At 47.4% G+C, this 12,157-nt stretch overlaps 1 protein-coding gene across 2 annotated transcripts in view; it reads left to right on the top strand.

Moving 5' to 3' along the window:
• Positions 1-2,549, top strand: part of TRAT1 (T cell receptor associated transmembrane adaptor 1) — a 44,434-nt gene extending 41,885 nt beyond the window's left edge. Inside the window, exon 6 of one of the 2 annotated variants that reach the window (XM_068265326.1) lies at positions 2,010-2,549. In XM_068265326.1, the coding sequence (XP_068121427.1) occupies positions 2,010-2,318 (309 nt within the window). In that variant the 3' untranslated portion in view covers positions 2,319-2,549. The remainder of the gene's footprint in view (positions 1-2,009) is intronic. The other variant, XM_068265327.1, reaches the window with a different exon arrangement.
• Positions 2,550-12,157: the final 9,608 nt, after the last annotated feature.

Consider the following 12,157-nt stretch of genomic DNA (forward strand, 5'->3'; position numbering starts at 1 on the left):
CGTTGATTCTGATTTATGCAAATGTACACTTTGCTCATGAAATCAAATAATTTGATATGGTATTTAAAATTTGGTTTGGTGATTACGAATTAAATGGTACCCGAGAAGGATGAAAAGAAAAGTTTTATACATACCTGGGGCTTCTTCCAGCCCCCTTCAGGCTAATCAGTCCCTCGCTGTCCACCTCCACCACCTGGATCTTCTGCTATGAGTCCTGGTAATTCAGCCAGTCAGCGCAGTCCGGCCGCATGCCACTTCCACAGCCCGGAGCGTTTTGCACCTGCGCAACAGTGCTGCGCAGGTGTAGTACGCTCCCGGCGGCGGAGTGTGTGCATGCGCACTACGCCAGACTGGCTCAAGTACCTGGACTCATAGCAGAAGATCCAGGTGGCGGAGGAGGACAGCGAGGGACTGATTAGCCTGAAAGGGGCTGGAGGAAGCCCCAGGTATGTATAAAACTTTAATTTCATCTGTCTCAGGTTTACTTTGTTACAAAGTAGTACTATACTCTACATATGCACTCTCCACAGAGCTGCAGAGAATCCACTGAGAATGTTGTGCACATTGAACACAGAGGTGTTGTCTATCACCCATAAACCTGGTTCAGATTGTGCATGAAGAATGTGTAATAGAGGAAGTATCTCCTTATTCCCCTGTAGAGTACCTGCACATCACTCTTACATGTACCCACAGTTACATTGCCTAGGGCCTGACAGATGTTCTTTGTTCCGGTCTGTACCTTTTACAAGCACTCTTACCAAGGACTAGTTTTAGTCTATGACTAAAGGGAATAAATATGGCAGTCTCCATATCCTTCTCACTTCAGTTGTCTTGTAAAATTCATAAGTGTTGGCAGTTAAGAGACGAATTTCATGTTACATACTTTCATTCAACAAGATTGTAATATGCAAATTAGAAGAGTCGGAGTCGGTGGAATCCTAAACTGAGGAGTCGGAGTCGGTGGATTTTTGTACCGACTCCACAGCTCTTAGATCTAAATGATCGAATGAAAGTTGAAAATGTTTTTTTTTCGATCAAGAAATTCGAATGATTATCCTGTTTTTTTGAGAAAAATCTGATTGGACATGCTGGAAAAATCTTTATATTCGATCTAACAGAATAATCGAACTAAATTATCTAATCGAAAAAAATGAAAAAATTGTTCCATGTATGGCCAACTTCAGGGAGACTTGCCAAAGAAACTCCTTACTGAATAGGCACAGCTTACTGAACAGGCAGAGCCGAGATTCGAACCTAGGTGTCCTGTGTCAGACACTAAATTAGATGCCCACAGGACCTCAGCTCTAAGCTCAGAAGCCACTACAAACTGCTGAGCCCTGCAATATGACTGTTGATGAATGATATGCAAATAATTCCAAATTCATGCAGGATTATTTACATTTTGTAGGTAAATGTATACAGCTTGAAAATGGATCAGTTATTTTAAACCTTGGTGGGACTTAACTGATCCATTTTCAAGCTGCACATATTTGCATACAAAATGTACATAATCATGCATCAACTTGCGATTATTTGCATCTCATTGAACACTCCTATTGCCCTGGCTTCTTCTTCTGGCAGAATGTGCCCTACACAGCAGCATCCTCTTATCCAACAGCACTTCGCCTGACACTAGGACCTTCTGCCCTCTCCTTGTGCCCCACAAAAAAACTCCAACGTGTGTGCACAGTCCATCCAGCTGTACACAGAGCTAATGTGAGCTGAGAGAATGAAATGTAAAGGTTAACAAAAAAGTGCTGCGCAAACGTTTTCTGCATGTTATACCGTGGTGACAAGTGTGCTTCCAGAGTGCTGGCTGTGTAGTGTGTAATCTGTGAATGAAAGCATGGATATGATTTAGATGTCTGCATTAGTTACTTTGACTAGAATTAATGAGGTTAGAACCAGTTGGAGTTAGTATTTGGGCTGTTGGTAGCTAAAATTATTGTTATGGTAACTGACAATAAGTGTGTTTAAGTGAAATGAATTTTTATTTTGTTTACCACTAGCTGGAACCTGAGGAGCAGACATGCTATGCATCACTAGATCTCAGCCCCAAAAGACCTGGGAAAAATAGAAGGAAGAAACCAAAGCCAATTAAGCATCAAAATATGGAAGACAAGCCAGTCAGTGTAAATGGCAAGATTTTGTCTAGACCCAGCATATATCTGAACAGCGAAGAGCTCACAGCAGAATGTCAAGCTGAAGAGGATTTGATCCACGATGACCCTGTCAGAATTTACCCCTCATTACAAAAGACAAGAAAAAATGTCACCACAGAAGAGAATGAAGATGACTGGTCAAATGAGATATTATAGTATGTGACTTACCAAACAGAACTCTGGATAAACAGGTGTAATCATGTTCAGTGCTTTGAAGTGCAAGTGTAAACTTTCCCAATAAAATGTATACTGTGTATGTTATGCCTCAAAGGTATTTATTAACCGATTGTGCAAGAGTCAGGACATGCATATTTACCAGTAATTAATCCTAATGTACTGTTAAACATTTGAGTAATGCTACAGAACAGACAAAGGTCAATACTATTTGCATTATCTTATTAAAGTAACCAAGCATATGTGCTTGGAATCCATAGCAATAACGTATTCACTTTTGTTACTTCGTCCTTTCAAATATTGTTTAGTGGCCACATTGCTGCTGCCTATAATTGTTTTTGGAAATTAAATAATTAAGAGTTCTTTTACGCATGGTGACTTTGGCAGTTTATATTAATGGAGTGAGTGGAAGAGAATATGGAACTTATTTTTAAAGCGTCAATAACTTTACAGCTCGATACATACCGCTGCTCATGGTAAACATAACTACAGGTCTATTTATTAATGGCGGATGTCTTTGTGAAGCTTAAAGGGAAGGTCCAAGCAAAAAAAAAAAAAATGAGTTTCACTTACCTGGGGCTTCTACCAGCCCCATGCAGCCATCCTGTGCCCTCGTAGTCACTCACTGCTGCTCCAGTCCCCCACTGGCAGCTTTCTGACCTCGGAGGTCAGGGCCGAATTGCGTACATTTTTACACGTTCCCGCTAGTGCAGGAACATTAACACATACATTTTTACGCGTTGGTGGTGCAACGCGTAAATTTTTGTTCCTGCACTAGCTGGAATGCGTAAAAATGTATGCAATGTGGCCCTGACCTCCGAGGTCAGAAAGCTGCCAGCGGGGGACTGGAGCAGCAGTGAGTGACTACAAGGGCACAGGACGGCTACATGGGGCTGGTAGAAGCCCCAGGTAAGTGAAACTCATTTTTTTTTTTGCTTGGACCTTCCCTTTAAAGCAAAACCTGAAAGCAAGGAAACTCACTTCAGGTTTTATACTTACCTGGGTAGAGTGAAGGCTCTGGACAAAGCAGCAAATTAAAATGTTAATTGTGGCCATAGTGGCACCTAGTGGACAATTTGCCCTGGGCGCCACCAGAAAGGTGACACAAATAGCAGCAGAGGGACAAATATTGGTGTAGATTGCAGCAGAGGGGCAGACTGGGTATAATGTACCTGAACCTTACATTGGCACTAATAGTATTAACAAACACAACGAGGGTTGTCCACAGACCTCAGGAATCACTCTGTTAATCTCGGGAGTCACAGGTCATCGTAGGAGGTCCATCAAGCCTCCAATCATAATTCAGTCCATACACAATCAATCGATTCCGGACTCAACCCTTGCACGAATAATCTTCAGAGTCAGCGATTTCAGTTCACAGTGAAAGTGCTCGATTGTTGACGTATCCATCACGTCCAATTGTGGCCTTAGGGAACGAATATGTCGTTCACTGAAATCGCTGACTCAAGTGAAAGTGCTTTTTTGTCTGCTGTATAACCGCATACATTATTACAATAAACTCTGAAGATTATTCGTGCAAGGGTAGAGTCCGGAATCGATTGATTGTGTAGGCACTAATAGTATTAGCCATAGGTGGTGGTGGGGGTAATATTCGGTGTAGATAGGGGTAGGTTAGTGATAGGAGTAGGTAAGAAGGTAGAGGGTTTATGCGAGATGAAGAGTAGGTAAAGCAGTAAGTTTATAGATATTCTACCTTATGCATTATTCAGCGACTATTAGTAGAATATCAGCAATATTCCTGATATTCTACTAGCAACTTTTTGGTTTGTTTGCTTTTAATCATTTTATACTCCATTGGGCACCTCTTACTCCTGTATCTGCAATTATGTTACCCTCCTCTGGAGAGACAAAACATTAGTCACTCATTTTTAGAGAGAGACCCGTCCCCAAAGAGACTGTCTACTTACCTTGTGGGATGGGTGTTCCCCACAAACACGGTGGTTGCTATCAGGCAACCTGGGTTTGTGAGTACATCGTTTACTACAAATTTACTTTCTTCCATTGTCAAAACATACTACACCATATTGGGCTTCTGTCCTGTAGATTTTTGTTAACAAGGTCACTTGATCCACACCTGAAATCAAACCCACACTCACAGGTAATTTAAATTGCATGTCACCTTCCCAAGAGTCGTAATACTGTGAAGTCCTGCTGAGGTTCATTTTCAGCACAGCACACACATCTCCTATTTTTACATTTCACAGTGGTCAGTCTGAGGTCTCTTTTTTTACACTTTGTGCATTTGTCTGCAATGCAGAAATGTTTTAGAATAGACAGCCTATGTAAATCAATGGACTTTTCACATTTAATGTTTTTCCCCAAAAAATACATTGGAGTAGTACACTTCTTTCTTATACAAATGCACTTGGAAATGCATGGATGTAAATAAATATGCAAACGGAATTAAAAAACATGCACACGAACAAATTTCTGGGGACACGCATGTAGCATAATGCCTGATCCATTCTTGCACATCTTGAGCTACCCTCAAGACATTACATGCATTTCTCCATGATGGCTTAACTGTACCATTTGTAACCATGCCTGGACATCTGCAACTGTGGTTGACAAATACCACCATTCAGTTGCTGTGAGATGCTCATTACCAAGCAGATTGTCGATCTACATAGCATTTGCATAGTTCAGCTGTCCAGGTCATTGATCTCTAATAGAAGGGACTAAATTACTAGAGAAAAAAAAATATCTACCAGTAGCCGTTGTGCAATCAGTCAATCAGAAGACTTGGGAAGGCTATGGAAGAGCATGCCTATTTGTTCATGACACCCCAACTCTTTGCCAGAATCTGTGGTTGGAGTTTGTGTAGCACCTTTTTGGTTATGTATCATTGCAATAAATTGTTATAGAAGCGTTCTCATACCGTGCTTCAGAGAGATGCACTGAAAATGGAGTTTACCATATCATATTTAAAATACTTGCCTCTTCTCAAACAGGATATAGAAATATCTTGTAAAATGTCAAACTTACATGGTTCTTAGGGTGGTGGTCTTCAAGCTTCAACAGAGCTTTGTCTAGGTCCCTAGTCTTAGAACAACTGGAGATAAGCATATTGTAATAATTTGCTCCTGTCTTCTGCCATCAGTAACCTGGCTAGCAAAGAGGGTCAACTATCCTTTCATAGATGTGAAAGATCTGTTTAGACTTACAGAATGGAGACACCGAGAGCCCAATATATAGTGTAGTATGTACTGGTAAGTGGTTATGAAAGGTAAGTATGTATTTACACTCACAATTGTTGATCGGATACCTCATTATCCTATTCGAGTTTGGTCGAATTCGGATAGTGAACTATCCGAATTCACTCGAAGTTCGATATTCAAGTTAATCGAATATCCGATTTGAACTCGGATATCCAACGTTACTATCCGAGTCTGTATTCGAGTAAAATATTCGAGCTGGCCTTAAATAGCTTTTAAAACTTGTATTGGAGGTCAATGATGCATGAAACCACCTTTTTTATGAAGAAAAACATCAAGTGGTTATGTGGTGATGTAGTAGATATAAAAAAGGTATCAAAAATAGTAAATTAACTTCATGAAAAGTGTTTGCATGAGAAGGTGTGTCCAAAATGGTTGTAAGTCTTCTTCTCCTTCTCCTTCTCCTTCCTCCTCTTCCTCTTCTTCTCTATCATTATATTATGTGTCTTGGTTTTCCTTTCTTTTGTAATATTTTTTTTTTACTTCATTTGTGGAAATATTTTATTTTAATAACACCATAGTTATATTTGTGTCGATGGCATAATAGGTACTAGTGGCACATTGCAAGCCACAGTGCCTTTTTCTGTGTACCCTGGCGGTGGTAAAACACAGACATCAGCAGGAGGAGGAAGTAGTTGCAGCTATTGTAGTGTGGTAATAGCTGGTAGGAGAGTGGGTGGCAGCAGAAAATAGTTCTTCTGTTCTCCCTGGCAGTGGTAGCAGCACACAGACAGCAGAAGCTCAATGCAGCTACAGGAGGAGGAGTAGTGTGTGTCAGGCAGTGTGATGTGACTGACATAATAGGCCCTGGTTCCTAGCGGTGGTACCTGGGCTGTAAATGAACATCATGAGGTACCAGACAGCGGCCGTGAAGCCCACATTGTGTCCAATACACAATTGGGACAGCACAGTTTTCAACCCGGACACCTCTAAAATATATATATTTTTTTCAAAGTAATGCAGCTATTTGTGAGCGTAAATAGCTGGTGGCGCATGGGCAGCAGCACCTTGTAATGTGTTCCCTGGCAGTGGAAACATACAGACAGCAGGAGGAAATACAGCAGCAGGCAGCGTGAGGAGGATGAGTGTGTGGCAGACTGGCAGCAGGCAGGAGGCAGGCAGCGAGGCATAATAGGCCCTGGGTCCTAGCAGTGGTACCAGGGCCGTAAATAAACACCATGAGGTTCCAGACAGCGGTCGTGAAGCCCACATTGTGTCCAATACACAATTGGGACAGCACAGTTTTCAACCCGGACACCTCTAAAATAATTTACATTTTTTTTTCAAAATAATGCAGCTATTTTTGAGCGTAAATAGCTGGTGGCGCATGGGCAGCAGCACCTTTTAATGTGTTCCCTGGCAGTGGAGACACAGACAGCAGGAAGAAATACAGCAGCAGCAGGTGTATTGTGTGTGTGGCTATGTGCCACTTCATGTCCCCCTCTCGCCGACAACAGGGGCCAGGAATTCGCCTTCCACCCAAGCCTGGTTCATTTTGAGAAACGTCAGTCTGTCCACAGACTTGTGAGACAGACGAGATCGCTTCTCAGTGACGACTCCACCGGCTGCACTGAAGCAACGCTCTGACAGTACGCTGGAAGGGGGGCAGGAGAGCACTTCCAAGGCGTACTGCGCAAGCTCGCTCCAGATCGGCAGGTGCTTGACCCAATACTCCATGGGATCAACAGGGGCAACGCTGTCAAGCCCGCTGAAGGACCCCATGTAGTCAGCCACCATGCGGGTCAAGTGCTGTCTGTGACTGGAGAAGGATGCTGCTGCAGGCACCTCCTCTCTAGTCCCTGGCAGCTCTACACTCATGTAGAGCTCGTTGGTCAGAGACAGCAGGTCTGTGGTGCACGTGTGCTTGCTGCTGGTGGATGCAGGCACCTGCTGCTGCCTCTGTGCTGGCTGGACAGTTGGGGTGGATGGCTGAGGGGAGGCTTCCTCCAAGCCCTCAACAAGGGACAGCTGCAAATCCCTCATTTGTTGCGCACGGCCTCCTCCTGAAGGCAGGAACTGGCTGAGCTTCCCCTTCAGACGTGGGTCCAGCATCATGCAGATCCAGATGTCCTCCCTCTTCTTCATCTGGATGACCCTTGGGTCCTTGCGCAGGCACCTCAGCATGTGCGCTGCCCTTGGGAAGAGTTTGGCCACGTCTGCTGGCACATCATCGGCAGCCCCAGAGCAGACAGTGCTGTCCTCCTCATCCTCTGCCTCCTCCACCTCATCCTCTCTCCACCCCCGCACCACTCCAGCTGCGCTCTGCTGCTCCCCCTCATCAGCAGCAAGGTCAGGGACCTCCACCAACTCCAAGCCCTCCTCCTCAGATGTGGCCTGTAAACCTGCCTGCAGCTCCTGCTGGTCCAAGGCTGCCGCTCCCTCTTCCAGCAGTGCATACAGGGCCCTGTCCAGCACACACACCATGGGGACCCACTCGCACACCATTGCATTGTCCCTGCATACCATGTTGGTGGCCTGCAGGAAGGGTGCCAGCACTGAGCACACCTGCTGCATGTGCCCCCAGTCCTCCGTGGAGATGATGGACGGGAGGGTTGGTGGCGGCACGCCCAGTTGCAGTGATGAGGGCAACTGTTGCTCGTGCAACGTACTGGCTGGCAGCCTGCCTCTGTTCAACCAGACGCTCCAACATCGCCAGGGTGGAGTTCTAGCGAGTTGGAACATCGATCATGAGCCGGTGCTGTGGCAGGTGCAGCTCCTTCTGCACCTCTTCCAGGCTCACTACGGCTGCAGCCGAGTGCCGGAAATGACGCACAACCTTCCTTGCCGCCTCAAGGAGTCGGTCCATCCCCTGGTAGGTCCGCAGGAACTTTTGGACTACCAGGTTCAGGACGTGCGCCAGGCAGGGGATGTGGGTCAGGTCTCCCCTGCTGATTGCAGCAACCAGGTTTGCCCCATTGTCGGACACCACCTCTCTGACTCTGAGGCCTCTGGGGGTCAGCCAATTCCTCTCCTGCTCTCGGAGTTTGGCCAGGACATGGTTCGCCGTCAGTTTGGTCTTCCCCAGGCTGACCAATTCCAGCAGCGCTTGGCAGTGGCGGGGCTTCACGCTGCTGCTGAGGCGGGGGTTTGGGCTGGTGTGCCGGAGGATGGAAGCGGATCAGAGGAACCTGCTGCAATTCCGCTGACCCTGCATGGTGGCACCACCCACTGCGTTTTTGCTGCTGCTGCTGCTCTGACAGTGCCCGATGCTGCTCCCCCCTCCTCACCCCCTTCCACCAAGCTGACCCAATGCGTGGTGAAGGACAGATAGCGGCCTGTCCCAAACTGGCTGCTCCACGAGTCCATGGTGAGGAGGACCCGTTGACCCACCGCGTGATCCAGCCCTCTCCCGACATTGGCCATCACAGAGTGGTGAAGTGCAGGGATGGCCGTGCGTGCAAAAAAATGGTGGCTGGGGATTGGCCAATCGGGGGCTGCACACATCAGGAGCGCACGCATGTCGCTCCCCTCCTGCACAAGGGAATAAGGCAGGAGTTGGGAGCACATGGCCCGTGCCAGCAAGCCGTTCAGCTGACGCACGCAACAGCTGCTGGGAGGCAGAACCCTGACCACCCCCTGGAAGGTGTCGCTGAGCAGGGTCTGGCAACGCCTTTTGCTGGCACGGGAATCACTGGAGGGAGCAGAGGAGGCCACTGAGGACTGGCTGCCAGAACAGGCCTCAGTGTCGGCGGCAGCAGTTGCAGAGGGAGGAGGAGCAGTGCGTTTCTGACGCACTCCTGCTGGTGCTGCTGGAGGTGGAGGAGGGCGGGTGGATGCTGCCCACAGCTTCGCAGTGGTGGCGGGTCTGCCACTGCCAGCTTCCTTCAACTTCATGAACTCGTCATGCTCATGAAAGTGTTTCCCTGCCAGATGGGTCACCAGAGAGGTGGTGCCATACGCAGAGGGGTCCTTCCCTCTGCTGAGCTGCTGGCGGCAATGGTTGCAGGTGGCATACTTGCAATCCACATATGGCAGGCTGAAAAAATTCCAAATTGGGGAGGTGAAGTTTCCCCTTCGGCTCGAAGGTGCTGCTGCCGCTGGTCTCCCTGTGGTGGTTGGGGGGGTTTCTTGGTGCGGCTGGTGGCACTGGCAGAACTCTCCGGATCAGCACGCTGTGTGGCTTGCATACCACGCCCACTTCTGATCCTGCCTATGTCTGCGATGCTGATCCTTCTAGCAAGGCCCGCAGACGCATCCTCCTCCTACTCCTCAGAGCTGATGACATCCCCAGGATCAGCCACCCATTCTCTGTCCTTCACCCTGTCATCATCATCCTCCCCCTCCGCAAACATGTCCTGCTGGGATGACCCCACAAACTCCCCTTCTGCATACGTGGGCTGATGGACACTCACCACTGTCTGACTGTCCAAAGCATCATCCCCCAAAGTGCCCATCAGCATTTCTTCCTCCTCCAATTCTGCCGCAACAGCACTCCATACCCTCACTGTGCTTGGGGATAAGAAGGTGCTGAGTGACAGGGTGCTGGTGTTGCCCGCTGGGGCTGGAGAACTGCACTCCTCCCCAGGCAGTGCTGGGCGGCTGCTGCTGCTCTTGCGAACAGGAGTGGTGGCGGGGGTGGAGGACTCGGTTCCAGAGCTAATGGTGGCCTGCTCATCCACCATAGAGTCTGCGTCCTTCTCCTCAATAGGACGGCTACGACCTGGCGGTGGGAGGAACATCTGCGCCACACGCTGCTGCTGTGTCTCTGCAGCGTGACTCCCAGCTGTTGGGCGGCCAAGGCGTCCACGGCCAGTGGCGGAATAGCCACTGGTGCAGACACAGAACTGCGCATGGTGGTGGTGCGGCTGCCACGACCTCTTTTGCCGATGCTCTTGCTGCCCCTGCCCAAACCGCGGCAGCCAGTGCTAGACATCGTATATTTTTAAGATTATACAAATGAAAAAAAAAAGTTATGTATATAAAGGCGGGTGGGGCAAGTGGGGTTCTTTAATGGGGTGGGACTGGTGGGTGTGTGACAGACAGGTATACTCTACAGCAGAGATCGGTGTAGCGCTAACGAGAGAGTACGCAGTGCGCACACAAAGACCCTAGCTGACGCTGACTGACGGTGTCCCTATACACAGACTACAGTACAGTACAATTCAGCGAATACACAATACAAGTAATATGAACAATAGGACAGGCGTAGCACTAACGAGAGGGTGCGGACAGCGCAGACGTGCACTGCGCACACAAAGACCCTAGGTAACGCGGTGTCGGACGGTCCCTATACACAGACTAGAGTACGCTACAGTACTAACTAAACAATAAAAGAATCTAGCTAAACAATAGAACAGGTGTGACTAGATTACATAGAGCAGATACAGGACAGGTACAGCAGTAAAGCTGGGCCTTGCTAACTACAAAATAGTACAATAATCTAACACAGAAGTAGTACAGTAAAGTAGGACAGGTGAGAGCACAGGTAACTAGAGACTAGAGCACAGAGCAGGGCAGGCTGCCTTGCCTAGGCACAGGGCCTATCTGCTGCAGCAGCACCAGTGACAGTATCCCTCCCTAGTCCCTAATCACACAAACTAAACTGCCTAAAATACAATCTATCTACAATACAAAGCAATACAGGTGAATATCAAGTGTTGGAGTGTAAAAACGCTTGGTGTATTGAACAATAAATGCACTACTTGCACAGACAAAACGCACTGGAGCAGTCTCTCAGTACAGTCAGTCAGTAAGTCACAAGCAGGACGAGTGAGGCAACATGGCGCCCGCTATTTATAGAGGGGGGCTTGGCCAGGCTCCCCCTCTGTGATTGGCTGCAGTCAGAGGGCAGGGAGCCCTCTGATTCGCTTGTGAGGACTCGAGGTGACGTCACCCGCTGATGACGCTATCCGAGCTCCGTATTAGAGCTCGGATATCTCCGGATAGCTGATTGCTATCCGAATGTGCTCGGATATCACAGCCGGATAGCTAATGGTATTCGAGCTCGAATAGTAAATAAAAGAGCTAGGATATCCGAGTATCTCGGATATCCTAGCTTGGATGAGCATCACTACTCACAAACATGGGTTACCACCTAGGTAACCACTGTATCAGCAGGTGAGGAGATTAGTCGCTCTCTGTAGATAGGAAAAAAGGGGCAACACCCCTCCACCAAGGGTGGACTCAGGAACTATATAAGCAGACAGGCGCCAAACGGGTAAAATATTCTAAAATGTTTAAAATGAGAGGCAGAGGTGGACTTACCCCCTCCAAGCAGACACACGTGAGTATTGTGTATATTCAAAAGTAACAACAATTTATTTACATGCCTCCTCTCATTTTAAACGTTTTAGAATATTTTATCCTTTTGGCGCCTGTCTGCTTATACTGTTTAGACTTGTTAGAAAGCCAGCGTTAACACCAAACTTCTGTTACCAGGCTCATATGGGATGAGATTCAATGCTGTGATATTAACATATCCCATACCTAGTGGCTGTCAATGTTTACAGTTCTTTCCTCTTTGCAAACCTGGACCTTTAAAAATAAAATATGGTAGTGCAGTCTACCCCCTGTAATATTTTCCTGTGTGGCTCATTGCTTTGTTTCCTGCCCATGGATCCCGGCGACATGTCACCACATATTTCT

The sequence above is a fragment of the Hyperolius riggenbachi genome, chromosome 2 (assembly GCF_040937935.1).
Source record: "Hyperolius riggenbachi isolate aHypRig1 chromosome 2, aHypRig1.pri, whole genome shotgun sequence".
Classification (NCBI taxonomy): domain Eukaryota; kingdom Metazoa; phylum Chordata; class Amphibia; order Anura; family Hyperoliidae; genus Hyperolius; species Hyperolius riggenbachi.